This window comes from Crassostrea angulata, chromosome 10 (assembly GCF_025612915.1).
Source record: "Crassostrea angulata isolate pt1a10 chromosome 10, ASM2561291v2, whole genome shotgun sequence".
In the NCBI taxonomy this organism is placed as follows: Eukaryota; Metazoa; Mollusca; class Bivalvia; order Ostreida; family Ostreidae; genus Magallana; species Magallana angulata.
Window position 1 is genome coordinate 1,321,766 of NC_069120.1, and position 24,445 is coordinate 1,346,210.

A 24,445-nucleotide genomic window follows, 5' to 3' on the forward strand; every position below is an offset into this window, starting at 1 on the left:
GGGCTTCTGGGAGGAGATAATGCTGGACATTCGGGGAAGACTGCAATATAACTGTTTATGTTATATGAAGCATTCACCCATTGCACATATGTTTTAACTCCCAGCTAGATATTACAAAGAAAGGAGACTAACATGATAGGCCCCCGGGGAGCTAACACCGTTATTATATAATGCATTGATTGAAATGTTGCAATATGTACAGTCACTTGAATTTTCAGGTCAATTCAAATATTCAGGTTTTTCATATTCCTGTGTAAATAATATATTTTAACACTTATATACCTGGAAATATAATTAAAACTCACAAATAGACATTTAAACTGACACAGAACTTAGAAATGTATCAATTATATATAATTTCAGGTCAGCACAAATTTTCAGGTCAATTCAAATTTTATGGTCTTTCGTACTCATGCATAAATAATTGATCAGTATGATATATTTTAACACTTATATACCTGGAAATATGATAAAAACTTACAAATAGACATTAATATTGACACAGAACATAGAAATGTATCAATTTCCTCGGCCAAAAATAAGAGCATTTACTTAAGATATTTTATTAATATAAAAAACATTGTTTTTGTTGTTATCATTTATATTATTAAAATAGGACGATCAGATCACAGGGACGTATAACGTTAATATTCATATAAATTGAATTGTTTGTTTTGCGAAGATTTTAAGCTCAACACATATAACATACACATAACATATGCATTTATTTTAAAACGATTTTAGTATAAACATATTTATTGTAGGACTCTCAGCAATCACAAGAACTGTTTGATTCTGTCGGTTCACAAGAAAGCGCTGAACCCCTGCCACTGTTGACTGTTACAGCACCAACACCGGCAATGTCTCAAGCGCAGGGTGAAAAAATTATGCTGATGCTGGCAGATATTTGTAAGCAAAATATACTCAATATTTAATTCAAATGCGTTAAGCGTACAGTACGCGTAGTTGCAATTTTATTTAACAATACGCATGTGATAATATATAATTTACAGAAACAACAGTGATTATAATGCTTTTGTGTTATTGTTTGTTTTAAATAATCATTTTTATTTTGAAATTGTCCTTAATCATTATTAAAGAGCTGTCACTTGTTGTTATAAGATATTAGCCCCGGTTACGGAAAAGGGCGAGCGTGATCCGAATGGGTATTAGCCCTTTTTTGTTTACATTGTTTTTTCAAAGCATTTGATTGGTTAACTTGGAGATATTTATCCAATGAAAAACGAAGTCGCTTGCTATTTTTAGAGTTGGTTTCCCCCCTTTCTCCTCTTCAATACTTATACCCAAATAATGCTTCATACGTTTTTAAAACAGTGATCTAAACACAAAATTGAAGCTAGCTTGCAAATAATGTAGGAAATATAGGAGAAAGGACATCTAGGTATACACTAAAAATGAATGCTTTTTACAAAGTCTAAACACAATAATTAACGAGGCCGGGTCTAATTAGTTCTGCCCTAGATTTTTTAATGAAATTTTTTACCTGAATTTCTACTGATATAATTATTATTTTACGATTACAAAATAAGACATTTACCACACCGTTTGTTTAGGGGGTCATCTCAAAGTTTGTTAATCTTTAACATAGGACCCTATGGGATTTCGTTTGAAATGTATCAATTTTGCAAATTTTTTTAAACTTCTGCCCTAGGGATTTCTTTTTCTGTTCTGCATATTAAAGTTACTGCTAAAAAGCACCAAATGGTCAAATAAAAAAAACCTTTTACCTCCTGGTTTGTTCCAAGGGTCTTATCAAAGTTGATTTTTGTATGCCCAATTTCCCAGATTTGTCAGATAATGGCTATTTTTTATTTGACAAACGCGGAAAAGGTGATCTTTATAGTATTATTAAAGCATTCAGACATATTTAAGTAATAAAAAAATATATAACATCACATATTAAGGGTCATTAATATAAATTACATGGTTACTGTCTTGAAATATATGAATTAGGCTATATTTAGGCGGGTTAAGAAAACGTGACAGAGGGTTAGGCCTGCTGAACCCTCTTCACGTTTTCGACCCGACCCAAATATAGCTTATACTTCGAGACGGTTATGTTTATTCCACAATATAACATTAATTTTACGCATTAAACAAGCCATTTTCAACAAATTTCGCTGAATATCTGCAGTTTAAACTATCGCGCCATGGCGTCAACCAAGCAAAAAGATGACGTCACAATACAAATGAAACGCTGCGCGAAAGCGTGCGTACTCGTTCTGTACTCGGCCTCGTTAAGAGAGAGAGAGAGAGAGAGAGAGAGAGAGAGAGAGAGAACAACTAATCGTCATGCATTCTTAAAACTGTTGCTTTTTTATCAAGTGAAGGAACAGAAGGCTCTCAAAGAGGAGGTGAAGAAATTGACTGGACAAGGACAGCAGAAAAATGTGTCCAAGAACATTTCAATTGAAGGATCCCCAATTGAGGTATAATTTAAACATGCACTGTCTGTTACTTTAACAATTGTTATGATACATTTGAAGAAGATGATCAAGGGAAAGAAAGAGTTCTTCATAGGAATCTTTTGCTCCCTATTGGATCAAAGTTGACTTCTCCTGTTCCAGCACCTAGGATTAGGAAAAAGAAAACTGAGGAAACTGAGATTGAGGAATTATCCATCCATCATCAGGTAGAGTCTGATGATGACAGTATTTATCTCCCAGCGGAATACCCTGTACAGAACGAAGATACGTCTGAGGATGGAAGCATTCCCACTTTAACTGGTGACGATCAGGAAAGTGCGGAGTGCCTGGAGGAAGGATCAAGGGAGGACGCTCCTAATCAGAACACAGAGGCACCTGATGATCCTGATACCAGCAATAGCAGTAGCAGTAGCAATAGTAGTATTTCAGGAGTTATTGATGATACTCAGGATGAAATATGTCACCGAGGGGAAAGGGCACTATAGGAAAAGGGGAATTAACTTGTATAGGCCCAACCCAAGAGACAGGGGGTCAGCCTAGTCAATAGGCTTAAATTGACCTCTAAGTCGAATATGCATAGAGCTATAACTCGAAGGCAGGTTTCACAATTTATTGATCAAGTGATTTTAATTAACTTATAAAATATCAACAATAATCAAATAAAATAAAGTCAAAATAGAACAGGATAAAAATAATTATTTCTTAAAAAGCCAAATGAGTCAGGTTTGAATTTAGCTCAATGTTGCTTAGTCTACTGACGGACTGGTGGACAGTCAACTAGATAGTCAGTGTGAAGACATAAGCAACATGAGATAGTGGCCGAAAGTGTCTGACTGAATTGAATAAATTTCTAACTGTATTTATATTCTAAAAGATAATTAATAAAAGTGTGGTACATTACTCATGATAATTACTCAAAAAGTTTAAGAACAACTCAGAACAATTATATATAGACTACCGGTAATTGGGGATAATTAGCAGAGCAGACTGACTCTAGCTAATTACTTGTCATTTGGCATGAGTAAACTCTTAAACATATTTACACAAAATAACACACCATGACATATTCCCCCCTGCTCGAAAATGTTTGTCCTCAAACATAATATTTACAAGTGATAGTATATACAAAATTATAGTCTAGCTGAAAAAAATTTCAGTATGCAATACAAAAAAAAAAAAAAATACTACATGGCATACAAAATATTGGTTAATAGTACCTTTTGAAAGAAATTCATGGCATGAAAGAGATAAACAATTGTTACTTAAGTCTAAAATAATGTAGATATAAGAAATAGTATGCGTGCACTCATACCATTCCTTGGATCTACTTTGTACTATAAACAAAAGTTTGGTTCAAAAGAGTTAAATAAAATTAAAGCAGACGAATTTCTTTACAAATGGTCAGGAAGGATTAAAATTACATCACACAGATATCAAAACATGACATAATATTGGAAGTTCATGAATTTTGAGAACTACTGAGGGATGTCCAGTTCTTCACAATATTCACTCTTCAAATCCTCCAGGAGAAATGTAACAAGGCCAAATGGTACATCATTGAATGGAACCCACTTTGGTGGCACATAAGGATTTGCAAAACTCATTAAATACTGGGGTTCACTGTGTCGGCTGAATTGTACTTCGTGAATGTTGTGTCCTGTGACCATTTGCCAAAGCTCGCGGTTCTGTTCAGGTATCTTAAGGCGTTGATTACGAAGATGTTGGATGTCATTTTGTAGTATTTCTTCATCAAGTTGTTTGGACACGGACGAAATAAATTTACAAGCATGGGAACTGGCTGATGTAAGTAGTTTCCATTTGGGATCCGAGGAACCAGTCTGAACCAGAAAGTAGGCTCGTCCGTTCATCATGCGTATGGCCCGTAATTCTTCTTTACAGTTGAATGTTGTTCCACTTAAAACGTTAACAGAACTTGTCTGGGAATTATTGCTTTGGGATGACTTTTCTTCCTGGGGCTGTGGGTCTTGTTTGTTGAAGAACTTGTGTTTGGTCTGATGCAGAGGTCTCTTTCTCTTCTTTCCGCTCATGGTTCTGTCTGCATGAAATTGGCGTACTAAATGAGAAGGAATTTTGCATGGAAAATGCCATTCTGTATTTCCAGTCGAGAACTTAACTTTGTAGTAGAGTGTTCCATTTCCTCTGTTAGACGCTAAGAGCCGGTCAATCATGTCCTCCTTGAATGGTGTGCAGGAGCCTCGTTTGCAGTCTCTGCATGAAGGTCTGGTATCAGCAATAGGTGCATTTCTAGGTTGATTTAAGTGGTTGTTGCGTTGAATTTGTTGATCTGGTTGTGTCTTCTGACTTTGTTTCTGTGGTCTCCCATTGCTTTGCTGTTTGTTGGGTCTCTGTGCCTGCCTACTGTGTTGCTGTAAAGGCTGATTGTGCTGTAGGGGTTGATTTTGTTGCAGCTGATTCCTTTGCTGTGGCTGCTGATTCTGTTGTTGAGGAGGCTGATTATGTTGGTGTGGCTGCTGATTATGTTGCTGTGGCCGCTTATTCTGTCGTCTGTTCTGTCTTGGTGGTCTATTTTGCACTCTTGGTGGGTTGTTTGCTTGACTGGGTACTGCTGGTGCATTCTGTCTTGCTGGCTGAACGGTAGGTCTGCCTATGTTCTGGTCAAGTTCATCAGGATCCAGTTGAGCGTCGTCATTAGCATGTTCTGGAGGAGGGTTAGTCGGCCTGGTGAGAGGATCATGGTATGGTTTTAAACGATGTGCACTTACCAGTGACTTTACCTCTTTGTTGTTTGCACAATTCCTGATTTTGTATGTGTGATTTTGTCTGTTGACCATGGTGATGTAATATGGACCAACCCACTGGCGGTGTAGTTTTGGAGCGTTACCCACTGGAACTTTGGTTCAATATAACCAAACACGTTGAGTTGGGAAGAAGTCTGGTTCCTTAGCTGTCTGATCATATCGTTGTTTATTTCTTTCTTGGGCTAATTTAATATTTTCGGAAGCAATCTTTCGTGTTCTTTCTAAATTTTGTAAAATTCGTCCAAGGAATATCTTGTGGTCCTGAGCCAAGTGTTCTTTTGGGACTAAGGAGGAATCAATAGGGAGGCACATCTCTCTTCCATAGAGCATGAAGTATGGTGAGAAATCAGTTGACTGAGTTGCAGGAGTTGCTCGGTATGCCATAAGGATCCCTGGGAGTAGAAGATCATCCCAGTCATCTTGCTGTCCTTTAGCATAGCAGCGTATAGCTTGGAGAATGACGGAGTTCATCCTTTCAACAGATCCATTGGTTTGCGGATGATAGGAGCTCGTTAAATGCCTTGTTATTTGGAACATCTCTGAGAGTGCCTTTACAAGATTGGAGACAAAATTCCTTCCGCGATCTGATATAAGTGTTCTTGGTGCTCCGTACCTAGTTATTATCTCCTTGTATAAAACTCTTGCAACTTCACTGGCTTCTTGAGTTCGCAATGGAAATGCTTCACACCATTTGGAATAACTGTCTACTACCAAAAGAATATGTTTGTGTTTGTTTGGAGTACATGTAGTTGGAAGTCCACTTAAAATGTCCATATGCCACCTTCCAAATATATCATCACTTATTTGGGGCTTCAGAGGTGGACGCTTAGCACCGTAATTGCGTTTACTTTGTTGACAAGTTTCACAAGTCTGAACATAGCGTTTTATATCATCATACATTGAGGGCCAGAAGTATTTGTTGCGTAGTGCAGCATATGTTCTTTCAAATCCTTTATGACCACCACCAAGAATACAGTCGTGGTATGATCGCAGTACGTCATCACGGAGAATTCTTGGAACTGCAACTTGTTTCACTAAACGTTCTTGTTTTGGGACTTTCTTGCATCGTTTTGAGTAGAAATGTTTCAAGATTCCGTCTTCAAGTTCGAAGTTGTAGGATTCAGCCACGATAGTTCTGGCAATCGCTGGATCATTGGGAAGTTCTTGGTTTAGTTTGTACTCATAGATTCCTTGAAAGTCAGGGCACTGTTGTTGCAAGTTTGCCATGTTCTGTAAAACAAGTTCTGGAGACGGCCTCTCTTGTAAACTGGCAATTACATGTTCTTCTACTTCCCCTGGATAGACTAGAACAGTTTCTGTGTGTTCCTTGTGATTGACATAGTAAAGATGTTCTCCGAGGTCAGGTGAATCTGTAGATGTAGAATTGTCATGCTGTTGTCTGGATAGGCAGTCAGCTGGATTTTTGCTTCCATCACGGTGAATAATCTTGAAGTTGTAACCTTGAAGTAGAAGGCTCCATCTTCCAAGGCGACCTTGACAATCTCTGATCTTCTGTAGATATTTGACAGACACATTGTCAGTAAACACAGTGAATTCCTGGTTTGCCAAATAATGTTTGAAGTGCTGGATTCCCTCAACAAGAGCCAAAGCTTCTTTGTCTGTTATATGCCATTTAATTCAGCACCATGAAGGGATCTACCTCCATAAGCGATTGCATGTTCGCGTCCATTCTGAATTTGACTGAGCACATATCCCATGGAGTATTCAGAGGCATCTGTTGAGAGAATAAATGGCTTGTCGAAGTCTGGAAAAGCAAGGATTGGAGCAGTAACAAGTGCATTTTTCAAGGTGTCATATGCTTTCTGACAACTTAAAGTCCATTGAAACTTCACATTCTTCTTTAGTAGGGATGTTAATGGAGAAGCGATTTGGGCAAAGTCTTTGACGAATTTTCTGTAATAATTTGCCATGCCAAGGAAACTCTTCACTTGTTTGGTGTTTTGCGGAACTGGGAAAGTTTTCACTTTTTCTGTATTTTCTGGATTTACCCTTACTCCATGTTTTGAAATAATATGTCCTAAATATTTGACTTCTTTCTTTGCGAAGATGCACTTGGATGGATGTAATTTAAGATTTGCACTACGTAAGCTTGAAAACACTAGATGAAGATGTTGTAAGTGTTCCTGAAAGTTCTTTGAGAATATTAGCACATCATCAATGTACACAAGAGCAACTTTGAAATTCAGATTCCGGAGCACCTTTGTCATCAGGCATTGGAAGGTCATTGGTGAGTTCATCATTCCAAAGGCCAGTCTATTAAATTCATACACTCCTTTGTGGGTAATGAAAGCACTCTTGTGTTTTGTAGCAGGGTCCAAAGGCACTTGCCAGAATCCAGAACGTAGGTCAAGTGTTGAGTAAATTTCTGGCTTGGCATCAGCTAAAGTGTCAAGAATATCCGACATGTGAGGAATCGTGAAGGACATAGGCTCTGTGATTCTGTTCAATGCACGAAAGTCAACACAGAAACGATATTCGTTGTTTCGCTTCTTAACTAGCACTACAGGACTATGAAATGGTGAAGTGGATTCTTCAATGATGCCATGTGCTTCCATTTCATCAAGTTGTCGTTCTAACTCGGCTCGCATCTGTGGAGACTGGCGATAAGGCGCAGAACTGACCACTTTATCACCTTTTGTATGGATAGTGTGATAGTGCATGTTTGTTTTCCCGAGTTCTGACAGGTCCTTTGCAAAAATGTTTCTGTTTTGTGCTAGAAACTTACAAAGTTGTTGTCGCTGAACACTGTCCAAATCACAAGAGTCTAACTCAATTCCTATGTCAGACAAGATGCTCTCATAGTCTTCATCAAACTGTTTATTGTTTTCTGAGAGACTAAACAGAAAGGCTGGTTCCTGCTGTTGAAGACAATGAACATCCTCAAAATTTACAGGTTGTGCGGCAGCGATTTGAAGGTTACATTTTAAATAGACAGGAAGGTTGGTTGGATTTAAGACTCTGTAGATGCCGATTTGGTTATCATCTAGGTAGGTGACTGTTCTTCCTCCAGCTACAGAGAATTTTGATTGAAGAGTGTGACTAGGTTCTAAAATCACAGTTGCTCCAGGTGAGTAGTTTGGAATCTTGACAGGCAGAATTGTTTCTGAATGAGGTTCGAGAATGATGTGATTGACGGTCTCGGCCATTGTAGTAAATGTTCTTTGGTCACGAATGGTGGAGACAGTTACATGATCAGCACTTCCAGATTCACTAATGTAGTTGAGATTTTTCCCTGGAAGTGGAATTGTTAGTGTCATAATTTCAAAATCAGTCCTAATTTTGTTTTCTCGCAGGAAATCAAGTCCAAATATCACTTTCGAATGTAGGGTTTCAAACACTCTGAAATTTTGCTTCACTGTAATGTGTCCAAAAGTTACTTCCAGCATAATTTCTCCAAGAACAGGATGGACTTCTCCACAGACACCAACAGCACTAGTTATGGAGGATTCTTGTATTTCTCCATTATATTGTAATTGCTGTAATTGGTGTTGACTTATACAGCTAATGGAAGCTCCACTGTCAACCAAGCACTTGATGGGTGTATTCTGTAGTTTGGCTTCGACAAAGTTCCTTTCCATGGCTGCAGTGAACTGTAATTCTGGTGTCCCTTGGGTCATGCAGGAAAGTTGAGAACATCTCCTCTTCTGACATAACCATCCCTGGGAAACCTTTCTTCGTCCCATGACTGACTTCAAGTTTAGAGCTAGTCTGAAACTATAAGAGAGTAGTCAGTATCATGGAAGCCGAGTTGGACTGAAATTTGCACTTCATTTACATTTCTCTATAAGCAATTATCATAGAAGTCAGAGACGAAATGAACTTGAATTATCTACACAGTGTACACTTTTTATTTCTCACACAATTGAAATTGGAAAAATATCAACAAAGTTGTACTTATCTTTCAGTAGTGTAGCTCCTGTTTGGATAGGTCTGGCTCTATTTCATCTCCATCATGGAAGTATCTTTATACACTAAAACTATCCTGTCTATTGACTATGCCTTCTAGCTATAGCATAAAGCAACTATGCATACCCGGATTCTCCACCACATCTGTCACCGAGGGGAAAGGGCACTATAGGAAAAGGGGAATTAACTTGTATAGGCCCAACCCAAGAGACAGGGGGTCAGCCTAGTCAATAGGCTTAAATTGACCTCTAAGTCGAATATGCATAGAGCTATAACTCGAAGGCAGGTTTCACAATTTATTGATCAAGTGATTTTAATTAACTTATAAAATATCAACAATAATCAAATAAAATAAAGTCAAAATAGAACAGGATAAAAATAATTATTTCTTAAAAAGCCAAATGAGTCAGGTTTGAATTTAGCTCAATGTTGCTTAGTCTACTGACGGACTGGTGGACAGTCAACTAGATAGTCAGTGTGAAGACATAAGCAACATGAGATAGTGGCCGAAAGTGTCTGACTGAATTGAATAAATTTCTAACTGTATTTATATTCTAAAAGATAATTAATAAAAGTGTGGTACATTACTCATGATAATTACTCAAAAAGCTTAAGAACAACTCAGAACAATTATATATAGACTACTGGTAATTGGGAATAATTAGCAGAGCAGACTGACTCTAGCTAATTACTTGTCATTTGGCATGAGTAAACTCTTAAACATATTTACACAAAATAACACACCATGACAAATACACGAAGATGATGATACTGATGATGATGATCAGAATATCCCAAGAAGGTCAACAAGAGTTAGACAAAAGCCAAAATGGATGGAAAACTTTGTATGCAGTCAGTTAGCATACCAACCATGCAAATGGAAAGAGAAAGTGTTATGCTTTAAGGAAAGGGCATCTGAATTGAAAGAAATGGACAAAGAAATGTCAAAAGAGTTTTTAAAAATGTTTATCAAGAAATTTTGATTGTATTGTTTTCAGATTTATATATGTGATTTTATTTTTTTTTTGCAGACTCAGAATTGGTAAGTCTCCTTTAAATGACGTGGAAGTCATTTTAAAAGGAGGGGGAGTTTGTAGGAGTTACAGATTTATTAATTATGAAATTAATAAATCTATAAATAAAAGTAATTAATTTATTGATAATTAAATTAATATAATTATGTTTTAATTATTGTACAAATAAACTTAAAACTTAATACTAAAGTATATAATAAAATCTTTAATAAACTTAAAATTCTGGTCATGGTCAATTGAATAGAATAGGCAGCTATCTTGACCATGGTATAAATTGCCTTAGGGTTGTAATTAAGGTTCTGGCCAAATATATAATGTATCTAGGTATTCAATTGGTTTTTAGTTTTGTCTTCTTTGATTTTATTGGTTGTTGATATTTCCCTCCAAATTCTTGGAGCTGGTTTGTCATATTTCTTTGTCACATCAAAGAGAGTGGAGGTTTTTCATAATCTGAAAGCTGACTTTTGAAACGTAACAAACTCTACCTCTTGGTAAGTTAACATTACTAATTCTAATAATTTGATTAATAGTTATACATTTCATTAACAGTGAATTCTATAATTTTGCCAAATTAAAACAATAGCTCATGCACAGTAAGAGTGAATGATTTTGTGAGATATCAACTTTTTAATAGATAAGAATAACATGAATATGTTCACTGTTTTTATCCCTTTATATTGTGAACATAAGTACAAGTTTATTAATGTAAACTTTACAATAATTTGTAGTTGCCATACCAGATAGTACACTGTACATACCATAGAGTTATAATACTGTACAAGAGCGCATTCCCATAGAATGGTATGTTTAACTGTGTTTTATGATTTAGAATAATATAGTGATGTCTTTATCTGTTTATAGACATTACAGATGAATATCATTGTAAACCTATTTTTAGATATATGAATTAATACATAACGTAATTCATAGATGTGTAATGGATTAATGTAAAGAGTTGTTCCCCTTTAGTGCAACTTGCTCCGATTATAATATTTTTATGCCGTATATTTATATTGTTGTTATTCATTGTAGGGCTATTCATTTGTTTACCATCTATCTTAATAAATATTGGAGATGCCCACAACCCTAACAGGCGTTGTTTGATTTCTTCAACATTCAACAAATATACCCCCTGTTACATTTGTAGAGAGAATATGTTATCTGGCTTAAGGAGAAATTTAGCGTCAACCCCTGGATTTCCTTTCAGGAGCCAGAAGTACAGGTATAAAATTAGTTATTTTTATATTGATTACCGATATGTGAATAAAACACAAGAATTGTGCATTTAATTACCTTAAGAGACATATATATTAATCATGCAAATAGTTGTCAAATTTAATTTAATGATGGTATTAACTACAATACTTCATTTATTTAATGAAGTTCAATGTAAAGTTATATATGCATTGCTGTTCATTCAGGAGAAGCTCGGTGAACTTGCCCGGAAAGCTGGCTGGCCTGGACAGGCAATAATTGTTATGTCTAGCTTTGGATCGACCAAGTTCACATATTATCGCAATCAAATTCGATCAAAGGTACGTGCAAACACTAGCTGGTTTTATGTCATTTGTCATTCAAGTAGTGTCAAAATTCATTAAATTGCTTCAGTACAGCTGTTATAATATCAACACCTTGTCAAAATTAAATTATGCATACCATTAATTAAGCCATACAAGCAGTCTTGATATACATTAAATTCTTATTGTTTCACCTTTTTTTCAGCTGATGGGGAATAAAGAAGTGGATGTGGAGGGACTTTCCATCAAGTCCCTACATAATTACTTATGGAAGTGTTTCCTTCCAGCCTCCACCTCCCTGGCAAATCCCAATAGGGAACACCTAACACTGATGCTAGTATGTGAACAGTTATACAATTTACATTATAAGTGCTAAACTTTTGACATAAATGAAAAATTCTTATCATATGTTTAGTTAGTTTCATTTTCTGCTGCTATATTTTATTTTATAACTTTGTAGAGATCTTTCTGTGCGACGCACAAAATGTTTAGGAAGGGAGGTGCACAGGGGTTTGCCTTTTGGACCGAATTCAGAGACTTCTTCAATGTAGTGATGGATGATCAAAGGGATGATAAATGGGACAAGCTAATGGAAAAGGAAGAGAAAAGGATTAAGAAATATGTTGATTAATTATATTTTGAGTGGGGGAGGGGGGTTGAAATTAAAAGGTATTTACATATGTTTAAATCATTTAACAGGGCTGGGTGTTGTGCCCATTTTTAGATTGTATTGATCGACTTTGGAACAAAAAGCTATATAAGGTAGATTTAATGGATAATTTATGGGCCACCCAGCCTCCTATAACATTTTTTATGTTTTGTACACAATATACCAAATATAAATGGTTTAATTAACAAATAGTTTTTCTTAATGTAATAAGAATTTGACATTCATTCAAAGGCCTCTAATACTTGTGTATATATACTCATATATTATTCTGATTATAGAATCGTCAATTTCTTTATTTAATTATTTTGTGTGAAAAAGAAAGAACAAGACATTTTTTAATCTTGTATTCATTTGTAAATTAAAAATGTTGAAGAACCGAGTGTGTAAAGTACATACATCATGTATTAATGTAATTTAACGTCAAGTTGGGTTTGTTTTACTTAATTTATATTATATAAATATGTAAAATAGAAAAGATATATATACATGTAGTATGTAATTAATATGCCATCCGTTTGTAAACTTAATATACTGCTATATATTTTGCTTGAAGTATTTGATTTACATGTATTGTGTATTTATATTGAGTAGAATATAGGTATCGACAAATGCTACAGACTTGTTTGGGGTTTTTTTTATTGCTAATGTTTATACCCTGCATTAAATTAGTTATTTCTTATTAACACGCATGAAGATATACATTTGTTTTAAATTTAACATGCAAAACTATTTGAATGTGTATGATAAAATTTCATCCAAAGGAGAAATAGCTGATTTTTAATTAGTGCAGTGGTATTTATTTTGATAGAAAATGTTTTATATGAGAATCATATGATGCCCCTTTCATATGATTCTCATATGAAAATAACTATAAACACACATAATATTTACATATGAAAATCATATGATGCCCTTTTCATATGATTCTCATATGTAAATGGCTTAAAATTTTCATATATGAATCATATGAAGGTATTTACATATGATCCACATATGTGCATCATGTGTATCATATGATTCGCCACATATGATCCACATATGATGCCCTTTTTTTATGATCTCATATGAAACAAATCATATGATCCACATATGTGGATCATATGTGGCGAAGTTGTTTTGTTTACATTAGATATTGGGATAGCGGTTCCTTTTGAATCTGAAAAATCGAAGCGGGGCGTTGTAGGAATAAAGTGTGTATTAGTGATAAAAGACGTCATGAAGGGATATTGGAATTATTTTCAAAATACTTGCAATTCATAAGTAAAGTTGTTCCTCATATATTTACAAAGTTTACATTGCAAACTAATTGTGTCAGAAATTTTGATTCAAATTAAAAATGTCTTGTTGGTTCTGTTTTACTTTCAATTTAGCATTTTTCAAGGTTTTTCAGTAAGCTATCGGACTTGCAACTACAGCTATTTAGGCTTTACATTGAATCATTAGGCCTGTTGCATATTTCTATTTAAGAATTTTCATAATAAATTGAATGAGTCGTCACTATATAAATCTATTCTGTTTCAAGCTGATTTTTTAAAACTGTTTATTTATTTACTTACTCATTTTAGCCGGTAGAGTCTTAGTTTTAGATAACCTAATGGTTGAATAGGTAGTCATTCAAAGTGAATTTGAAGTGTGAATCACTGATTGTAGTGACAAAAACATACACAGATAATCTATGCATTGCCCTAACTCATTATATTATTTTACGTGCAAAACAGTAATCTAAACATACCAGAAAAGAGCACGTTTTCATCCTAAAACGATCGGTTAGGAATTAAACGGAAATGAATGAAAAATGCAATGTATATATCAGTACTTTTGCGCAAAATACAAAAGTATTTTACACCTTAATTAGCAATGAGACTAACTTTTAGTGTTGCATATTTACAAACACAGGGAAGTTTTTCATAAAGACGAAAAGTGTCAATTTCCCGGCCCACGTCAAGTGGTTTACACTTATTTGGAAACAAGTTCTGCTCATACATCTACTATAATATTTAAAACAAGTGTTTAATGTAGTTAAGATTTCCTCCTTAAAACCTATTTGAAACACAATATTTGGATTATAATCTGGAAAGAAAATGTGTTATGGTTTTTAAAAAACGCAAACGCGTGTGCACTGGTGTTAGTAAGTAATGAAAACGTCGTTCATCGATAATTTGTAAAACAAATATACAAAAACTGGTACTGTGCACTATTAAAGCTAGTCAAGATAAAGCTTAATCTCTTTTTTACTCTACTCTGCGTACTTTGGTTTTGTATTTTAAAAAAATTCCTGATATATGAAACATTTTATGATAGTGTGATTCACTAAACGGAACTTATTGCAGTCCATTGCAATGACTACATTAGTAACGATGTAACTAACACAAAAAGTCAATTCGTAAACCGAGTTTTAAACAGAAGTCGGGGAGCATCCCATCTGCATGGTTTGAAGTATCTGAACTTTTGATCTTTGCACTGCTTAATGAAAAATAACAACTATCTCAAAAATCCATAAAACGAAGTACAAATTCAAAGCAGAGCAACATGGACCTCTATAAGGAAAGAGGTGTGATTAGGTGCCTGGGGGAGGGGGTAGGCTTCCCCTATTGTTGACCTGTCGCACCCGCCGTGCGCTCTTTATCACAATTGGGCATGTCGTGATTGAGGTAAATGTCAAAATCGGGAAAATGTCAGAGTAAGTAAAAAACGAAACGTTAATGATATGGTTTGTTTGTGATGGTCAAAATACAAATCTTGAGCAGACCACAATCACATTGGAGTTTGGATCAGCAGGCATGTTCACGAAACTTTCCTAATTTATAACCTAAGTGTGTTTCTAAGATATGATTTAAGAAAAAATTAGGAACCTCCTAAGTTCAAGTTAGGACACGTCTTAAGATGTAGCTCGGCGGTAACTTAGATGAATCATTCAACATTTTGCCAGAGAAAATTGTACGTGTTGGTTGTTAACACAATAGGCATAAAACGAGTAATTTTAATGTAGTCATTTTTTAAAAAGAAATTACATTTACCGAATATATATATCACTGTACAAAAACAATTTAAAAAAAACAAAAACAAAACCAAAAAGAAAAAAGAAAAAACAAAGACAAAAAAAAAAATTCTCCCTTCCCCAGAAATCCAAATGACTACTATTTTTTGAAGAAAATATGTATCAGGACAGAATTTGCTTACACGCGAATAATTCTCTATATATACAAATAGATTAACATCTGATAATCTTGTAATTCAAGCACATGTCATACATAAACATGCGCTTTACATAGAATTTAACGTTACATTTAGAAACTCACACATGAATACATGAATACAGTTAATTAAAAATTAAGAATTTTTTTTAAAGTTTTTTTTTGAAATGAAGTAATAGAAATTAAGAATGATCACGCTTGACTTATATAAACCGATGTAACTTTACTTTTTACCCCAGGACATTCGAAAAATTTCATACAATATTCAAAACAATGAATGTTACTCGCTTGATGTAAAATGAAGATATTAAAAATAAGTGAATAATTTTCATTCGCCAAACAGAGACAGTGTTTGCGAAAAAAAAAAATTGCTGAATTTATCAGCTTCCAGGCAGGCTTATTTTAACGGAGAAGGTGTTGAGAGTTCAGAGACCATCTCAAAATAATTTTATTAAAATGAAAAAAAAATGATGGAACGAATGACTATGCCCCCCCCCCCCTCCAGATTTTGTCGGAAATGCTAGAATTGTAAAAAAATATTGCTTTATTCTACCGGTATTAAGAAAAACCTTCACAGCACTCCCAATATCCCCAAAAACGTGATTTTACAATCTTATGATGGTCTTAGGACAAGGTAAGTGATGTGCTAAAGTTAGGACAAAGTTATGGTGGTTCCTAAATTTTAGGAGAACTTTGATAACAAACTTAAGACTAAGATGTATCCTAAGAAATACGTATGACACACCATTGTCCTAAGATAGCTTCGTGAACATGCCTGCTAATGCCTAGGAACAATGTGAACAATGGCTATTTGCTCGTTTACACGAACAAATGCTGGCACTTGAAGACATGAATGTGAAGGACAAAAACATTATACATATGAGTTTTCTAAAAAACATTAACTATAACTCAGCAAATTTAATTATTTCTTAATTCATGTAAGAGTATTTATATTCCAAATTCACCTGTTTCATGCAAACTAGTACACATTTTAGGGAACAACATTGTTTGGGTAAACATCCTTACATATAATTTTTAAGGGAGAAGAGGAACAGATGTCAACATATCGTACTACACTTCTTGTATTTAAAGAGAGACAACCTTACAATTAATTTACTAATACCATTAGAGATCTAGAGTTATTTATCTTGAAATTAACTCAACTCTCTGTATATTAGAGTGGTGTGGGACAACTCAATGTTGTGACGTATTACATGCATCTATCGAAATAAACAATAAAATCAATTATAAAATTGTCATCTAATAGCTTTCCGCAGTGGGTTAGAGGGTGTTCTATGGATCTGTAAATCAAATCTCGCTGGGCATTTTAAAGTTTTTACCTTTCCAAAAAAAATTTTAAAACGTAATTTCTGGTTAAATATTGTTAAATTTAACATTTCTGAACCAGTGAAATTATTTTACATTAATATCGACAGATGTCACATACTACCTAAACAAAAACAACTAAGATAATTTTGCGGATAAACTTAAGACGGAAACTTATACCTGGAACATTTTCAACAAAATTAAAAACAATTCTCCTTTTCATTAAATCAAAAGTGAATACCCAAAATATCATTTGAAGGTTTGGTTGTACTTAAATCGTGTATACTTTGTAATTCCTTTTGTTGTTAAAATATGTTTCGAAATTTCTTAAATATTTTTTACGATGATACTGTTGGGAGAGCGAAGCATATAAACGAAAAAAACACATCATACATTCAATTATCAATTAATTGTGAACCAATAATTTGTTTGGGTTTTTTAAATTTTTTTTTTTATAATTTTAGTTTTCTTTACTCTGGTATAACACCAGTTTCATTGATTAATTGTTAGCGAAACCCGGAGATATTACGGACTAAACAATGCAAACATTATTTTAACAAAGGGTAGGCACCCCTGTGCAATGCAAACAGTGTAGAAACTTGATTAAATTTAAATTTAAATTAAATTCGTTTAAAAATAGTGATTATACATATGCTTATGTTTTGAATATCGTGCGAAAACAGGAGATGATAACAATATAGAGTCTTCCTGTTTTTAGTAACCAGTCAACACACTTTACGAAGAAAATAATTTTTAAATAGTTTATGTAAAAAAATTGCTTAAAGTGGCATGGCTATTATTCTTTAAAAATTTACTTCTCCTCTTAAAATAGCATTGTACTTAATATAATAATAATTCAGTATTATTAATGATCAGCCAATATTTTAACCAAGGATTCGAATTTAGCGAGACAGTTTATTTTGTGAGTGGATGAGGGTTGTCTGGGTGTGGTTAATGGAAGAAACTCCATTAAAAATATGATTATTCCCTTCTTTGACTCTATCAGCTAAAGTGTTTTAAATTGCTTAATTTTTCTTGTTACAAAATAATTCACCATCTTTTAGGTTGACCATTACAAAAAAAAAAAAAAAAAAAACCAACAACACGCGCTTACATTAAAGTTTACGTTGATAAATGTTCTCCCTCTCTAAACCTGACCTGTCACTGTATGTTACTATTGTTTTCTATTTGTAATGTAGAATCTTGTTTGGATCACTCCTCATACAGCTTACACCACATTCTAAATGTAGCACATGTTTATATTTGTTAGCACTGCCCAACGAGACAATAACCCACTCATTAATCGTTTATAGAAAGTAACAAAAACTCACAGTTTCCAATGCTTTCAATTGATTCAGAAGATCGTATCCAAATAATATTCGAAGTAAGGAGATAGGTATGGAAAACACAAAATTTCTATCGTCAATGCATTCTCTATCAAAATATAAGAATACCGATTTCAAAAAAGTATACGGGTTTATCACAGAATTTTTTTTATGCTCGTCCATGCATATAAATATAAAATATACAAGATTTCAGTGCATATATACAGACAGTACATGTATATCCTGGCATTTTCACATTCACTTATAAAGTTTAGATTTGTGTTAAAGTGATGAGAATTTACTTGATGGTTATAAATTTATAGTTGAGGTAGTGCAAAACACCCATGAAAAAAATTATTTGAAATATTCTCTAAAATACACAAAATAATGGCTTAAAACTTTGTGAAAGTTGATTTTAATCCATTATCTTAAAAAAATAATATGAATTCGCATTGCAAATTCTAACAACGACTATTTCATTTAACACTCTTCTAAAAGGAATTTAAATGGTATGAGTTTGAGACGATGTGAGCAAATATTGTCAGGTCAGATTTGTTTTAAATATACACATTCGTAAAGTTCATTCCAAACAACTAAATTTCACAATTTCATAAAAAATTAAACTATTTAAACTTTTAGTTTTTCTGTTTTGTATTACCTTAAAATTTTGATATACGAATGGCTTACAATGTATTTTTAGAAAATTTAACGCTAGGAAAGTTTTGTAATGCAGCTATGACAAGTCTTCGGAACATCCTTACTTATAATTTTGGCACATTTTAAATTTTGTTTGCGGAAAACTCTGTAAAAAGGGCTCCTGGTGTGAATTTTTTTTTAAAATTTTATTTATTCAATCATTCACTATTTATTTATTTTTTTTTTTTCATACAATTTTTGAACATGTATACACCCATTTTTCTCATTCAACTTCGCCTGGGAATTTTTTTTTTCAGTTCGTTTACAAGTACATGTATGTTATGAAAAACATTTTTTGGACAATTTTGTACTCGAATCATTTTACTTGTATACATTGTTTACGCTATGAGTCCGGCTAAAATAGTATTGTTACATGTGTTTGATATAATTTCTTTATATACATTTTGTAATATAATATTTTGAAAAAGTTTAAAACTATAAACATTAAACCTGTCTCAAAATTTGAAAGTGCTGCATTTGTTATATTTCTGTACTATTTCTCAAAGCAAAAGTTAAGGATCAGGTGGCAGTGACTTTCTGTTGAACAAGATCCCATGAGTCCGCTAATGGTCTACGAGCAATAATTTATTCCAATTAATTTCGCCTTGCTACTTTTTTTTTAAAAAATCTTGTTTACCTGTATTTCACTGTTAAGGCGAAATGGGAACACAACAGAGCAATCGCCCGAAACGTGAAAAACTTCAATCATCCGCAGCAAGGATTCTAACTTTCCCTGCCGTCACCAACTTCCTCCAGTCAATAATCAATCGCAAGGCTGAGTCTATGAACTTTCAATAAAGAATTTAAGTTTAGGGCTAAGTTGAGTAATTTAATATGTCCATCACGGCGGGGCCTGGCCCCGCCGTTACCAAATTTTTTTTGTGATCGGCTTCGGTCGATCACTGTTGTGTCCATATTAGGCATCCGGCAATTGACTGTTAAAGGAGAGGGCTCAAATAGGCAGATTGCCTGCTGCCCAATCCTATTATGTTATATTTTTTACATAATAAAATATTGTTTAAATAAAAAAAAAATTATATTCTTATATCGGGGGGGGGGGGGGGAGAGAGAGAGAGAGAGAGAGAGAGAGAGAGAGAGAGAGAGAGAGAGAGAGAGAGAGAGAGAGAGAGAGAGAGAGAGAGAGAGAGATAATAAAACGCTAATAAGACATTTATCAGATGGAGAGATTGGCATCAGACTTTGAAAATAAGGTCAAAGCTTTAAACGCTTCATGGGTTTCGTATTGGGATCACTGACTTTGAAATCATAATGCACTTTAATTTTTTTAAAATAAATATGCCACTCTTTTTATAAATATATAACTACATGTACAATTAAATGGAGAACAATAGACAGACATGCACTGATTATGTATTAAGTATGTAAAAAAAGTAGCCATCTTCATTAGGCCTAAAAAAAAAGTTGTGCGTTTAAGGTAACCCGACCTAACCTAAAAAAAATGCCCCGATCCAATAGTGAATTTTATATTATTTCTATTAAAAAATCCGTTTTTAAATATGACACAAACAAACATTCTTAGGATTCATGCAGAAAAAAAATATGATTACATAAAAAAAAAATCCCTACCTACCTAATTTTTTTCATCAGTGTTACCTCAAACACACAATTTTTTTATAGGCCTTATTCTATGGAAATTCAAGAAAATGTAATCAACTCTACCTATGAAATCGACTTCGAACGTCGCAAATACAACCTCTTAAATAATGTAATGACTATGAGTTGCAGTTTAAACATTCGCCATTCCTACTATAAAAAAATATCACTTCTTTTTTTAATTCATTTTGTCGCAATTTTTAATTGTTTTTAGTACTGCGGTCAACCCGAGTTTCCCATGAAATTTTAATCAAATTACTTTAAGAGTTATCCCTCTTCGTACGTCAAGCATCGAACTTTTTTCATAGTTTAACAATATTTTAGAAGTCTGTTTTTTTTCTCTTTAACCTCATCTCAGTATGTTTTATTGTTGGTTAATTTCTTTTCCTTAGTCTCCTTGAAATTTTCAATATACACCAAGTGTTGTGTGTAAATAAAGACAGGTTGGAGCGAGATGGTTATGGTTTATTTCTTCAACATCCTCTGCTTAGACTTTCTTGAACAAGGTTACAAATTAACACAATATATTTTTATCTGCGTTCTCAGAGATGACTTCACGTTGTCCGTGTGTTAATCAGTAGGCTGTCCGTCGTGGACTGACTTCATGTTTACAGAACATCATCGTACGGTCTATCATAATATTGGTCGTTTTGTTATTTCTAAATGTAGTTTTTCTTCTTAGTAAGCCTTTCCGAGTTTGTTTTTAAGAATGTCGGCTTTGGTTTTCATGACGCATACTTTTGCACATTCTTGTAAAATACAATGCATATATACTTTTTTAAAAAATTGCTATTTATGAAATCAAACAAAGTAATGAAAGTACAATAAGCCATATCGTCTCAAGCCACGGGTTTTGTGTCCATTCTATTTCTATTTCCAATAGAATGGACACAAAACCCGTGGCATGAGACGATGACAATAAGCATATTTAGAAATTTTAAAGAAAAGATTATTTTTAAAAACTATTTCTTTTAATTTGTTTGCTATGTGAACGTCGTAACTATGCACTTATGACCTTGTGATAAACTAAGCTTTGTAGAGGTAGATCAAAAGAATTGATATTTAATAATAATTAAAAAGTGTACACATCTCATTTGGATGTCCGAAAGTCAATTCTATACATTTAACGCCACCTTCAACTACGAGGAAAGGAGATACATTTTACATAAACACAATTTTAAAAGCAAATAATTTTTTATTCATTTATATGGTCACCAATGTTAATACAAATTGAAAACTCTTCACATTTAATCAATCCGTGACTCATTTGACAGGTATAATATATTTACACAGTCACCTGTAATACATGTATTTCGTAAACACGCAAAATGTCATGGGAACACGTTGTTTTAATAAAGATTCCTCTGAAAAAAATTTTTTGTTCCGATGATGATGGTTTCCTTTCATTTATGGAGAATCAAATTTTTAAATTTCTTTTTAAATTTCACTTTGTTTTGGTGTAAAGATATGTCCGTTGATAAAGGTCAGCTAAGAACAATCCCCTTCAGCCTGGTCCTGAGTATGAAGACTCTAGAAGCTAGAGACACGGATGTCAATATATCACACTGTACGCCTGGTAATCCAACGAGGGACAACTAATGATCTACAAAAACAAACAGAGTTATTGAACTTGACATTGCCCAAATAACTGTCCATATTCTAAAAATAAAATATGACTTTAATAAACTATTCGACAGAAACTTAGAATTCGGTTATTACAAAATTAGATAATTTATCTTGATTCATTCAATCAATCACGTGATAAAAAAAGGTCACCAGACCAGGAAGAGTATAAATAAACGCCTACCCGGAGTCGCCATTATAGAAGTTTAAGGTTTGTACAGTTTGAGATCGTAAATGTTCCTTCTGTCTGTATTTTCTAACGTTACTAGTATTCAACAACACATTTTATGTTCCTTAATTATAAAATTTATTAAATGTTAAGGGTTGTAGATCTAAACATGGATCATCAGATTTTATTTAGATCCGTGTTATATGTTATGTGCATGGAAATGATTTTATTGTATTTTCAAAACTACAAAAACGAGCTGAATATTATCAGCTGATTAAGAGAGCATGTTCATGATTTAAAATATGCACATGCAGTAACATATGTAAATTAAGATATAATCATTAAAATATATTTTTTCAGAATTCACGCAAGTTCATTGCCTGACCATGGACGAGCGTTGGGCCCAGGATGTCTTACGGTGTCGTCTCTGTGAGACCCCGGGCCCCCCTTTGTATTGTGACATTTGTCACATACATCTGTGTAAAGCCTGTGTGGGGGAACATCTCTCCGATCAATCCACAGAACATAAAGTGCTGCCATTTGAACAGCGGGGATCTACTCCAAATTACCCTAAGTGTCCTAAACATTCCACAAAACAATGTGAACTTCACTGTGAACAATGTTACATTCCTATTTGTTCACTCTGTATTTCTGGAGAACATTTAGGACATAAACCAGTTGACATTGTTTTACATATTGAAAGCAAAAAAGAACTTTTACAGAGAGAAATGCAAGAATTACAGAAATCCATTTACCCTAAATATCAACAGATTGCCTCTAATATCCCAGTTCAGAAAGCTGCTCTGAATGAAAACAGCCAGAAATTGACATCAGCAATAGACAAACATGGAGAAGCCTTGCACAGAGAAATAGACACCAGGATCCACAAACTGAAATCTGATCTCAATGAAATGGACACCAAACACCTGGCCGTCCTCAACAAACATGAAGGTGAAATCACACGCACCATTGATGAGATCAAACAGATCATTACTGAACTGAAGAAGTTAGTGGACTCCGATGATGTCAGCCGTGTCTCTGCCTACAAATCAAGGATTGCTGAATTCAGAAGATTGCCTCCTAAACTCACCGTGTCCTTACCAAGTTTTACCCCTCAGAAGATCAACAAAGAACAGCTCTATCAACAGTTTGGTTCTCTGTCAGCGTCATCTATCAAAACAGAAGAACAAGTCTACACCATGGATTCCCCCGGTGCTGAGTCCTCTCCCCCGGACAGACCGCTCATTGATGTACCACGGATCATCACACAAATAAACACCGAGTATGGAGTCTCTAATCAATTAATCGGTGTGTCCTGTCTGAGGGATGAAGAACTATGGACGCTTGGTGGGGACAACAAGATGAGACTGTACAACCTAAAGGGAAAACTAGTGAAGTCAGTCCAAACCAAGTCAGGGAACGCTCCATGGGACATAGCAGTGACAAGGCGTGGGGATCTAGTTTATACTGATGTAGTTGATAGAACTGTGAACATAGTGAAGAATAAAAAGATAAAGACAGTGATCAGACTACGGGGGTGGAGACCTCTCGGTGTCTGTAGTTCCTCCTCTGGTGACCTCCTGGTTGTCATGAACAGTGATGATTATAAACAAACAAAAGTTGTGCGTTACTCTGGCTCCACAGAGAAACAAAGTATTCAGTACGACGACAAAGGACAACCTCTCTATTCATCTGGTAGATACACTAAATACATCAGTGAGAACAGGAACCTAGATATCTGTGTGTCAGACAATGACGCCCGTGCAGTAGTGGTGGTCAATCAGGCCGGGAAACTCCGGTTTACCTACACTGGTCCTCCCTCTACTACCAAGGGATCATTTAGTCCAGGCGGCATCACAACAGACAGCCAGGGTCGGATCCTGACAGTAGACCGATATAACTACTGTATCCACATCCTGGATCAGGACGGACAGTTCCTCCGCTACATTGACATCTGTCATTTACTGACTCCATTGGGTTTATGTGTGGACACCAGAGACAACCTCTTTGTGGCTGAGTGTGACACAGGTAAAGTGAAGAAAATCCAGTATTACATGTAAACAAACTGTGTGTATATCTACATATATAAACAATCTGTGTGTATACCTACATATATAAACAAA

General features: G+C 34.4%; 2 protein-coding genes across 3 annotated transcripts in view; both read left to right on the forward strand.

The window, feature by feature from the left end:
* Positions 1–24,445, forward strand: part of LOC128164549 (tripartite motif-containing protein 3-like) — a 51,550-nt gene that overhangs the window by 25,592 nt on the left and 1,513 nt on the right. Inside the window, exons 1-2 of one of the 2 annotated variants that reach the window (XM_052828461.1) lie at positions 22,197–22,364; positions 22,683–24,350. In XM_052828461.1, the coding sequence (XP_052684421.1) occupies positions 22,709–24,350 (1,642 nt within the window). In that variant the 5' untranslated portion in view covers positions 22,197–22,364; positions 22,683–22,708. Of the gene's footprint in view, positions 1–22,196; positions 22,365–22,682; positions 24,351–24,445 lie in introns of those variants that run through there. The other variant, XM_052828462.1, reaches the window with a different exon arrangement.
* LOC128164564 (glutamic acid-rich protein-like) lies at positions 767–11,682 on the forward strand. Its single transcript, XM_052828482.1, has 6 exons — positions 767–909; positions 2,347–2,450; positions 2,570–2,900; positions 9,905–10,989; positions 11,221–11,410; positions 11,610–11,682. The coding sequence occupies exons 1-4, from the start codon at positions 861–863 to the stop codon at positions 10,135–10,137; spliced, it is 717 nt and encodes a 238-aa protein (XP_052684442.1). The 5' UTR covers positions 767–860; the 3' UTR covers positions 10,138–10,989; positions 11,221–11,410; positions 11,610–11,682.

Coding starts and splice junctions, on each gene's coding strand:
- LOC128164564 (XM_052828482.1), top strand. CDS start 861: ATGTCTCAAGCGCAGGGTGAAAAAATTATGCTGATGCTGGCAGATATT. Junction 910..2,346: donor GCTGATGCTGGCAGATATTT/GTAAGCAAAATA, acceptor TTTTTTATCAAG/TGAAGGAACAGAAGGCTCTC. Junction 2,451..2,569: donor TTGAAGGATCCCCAATTGAG/GTATAATTTAAA, acceptor ATTGGATCAAAG/TTGACTTCTCCTGTTCCAGC.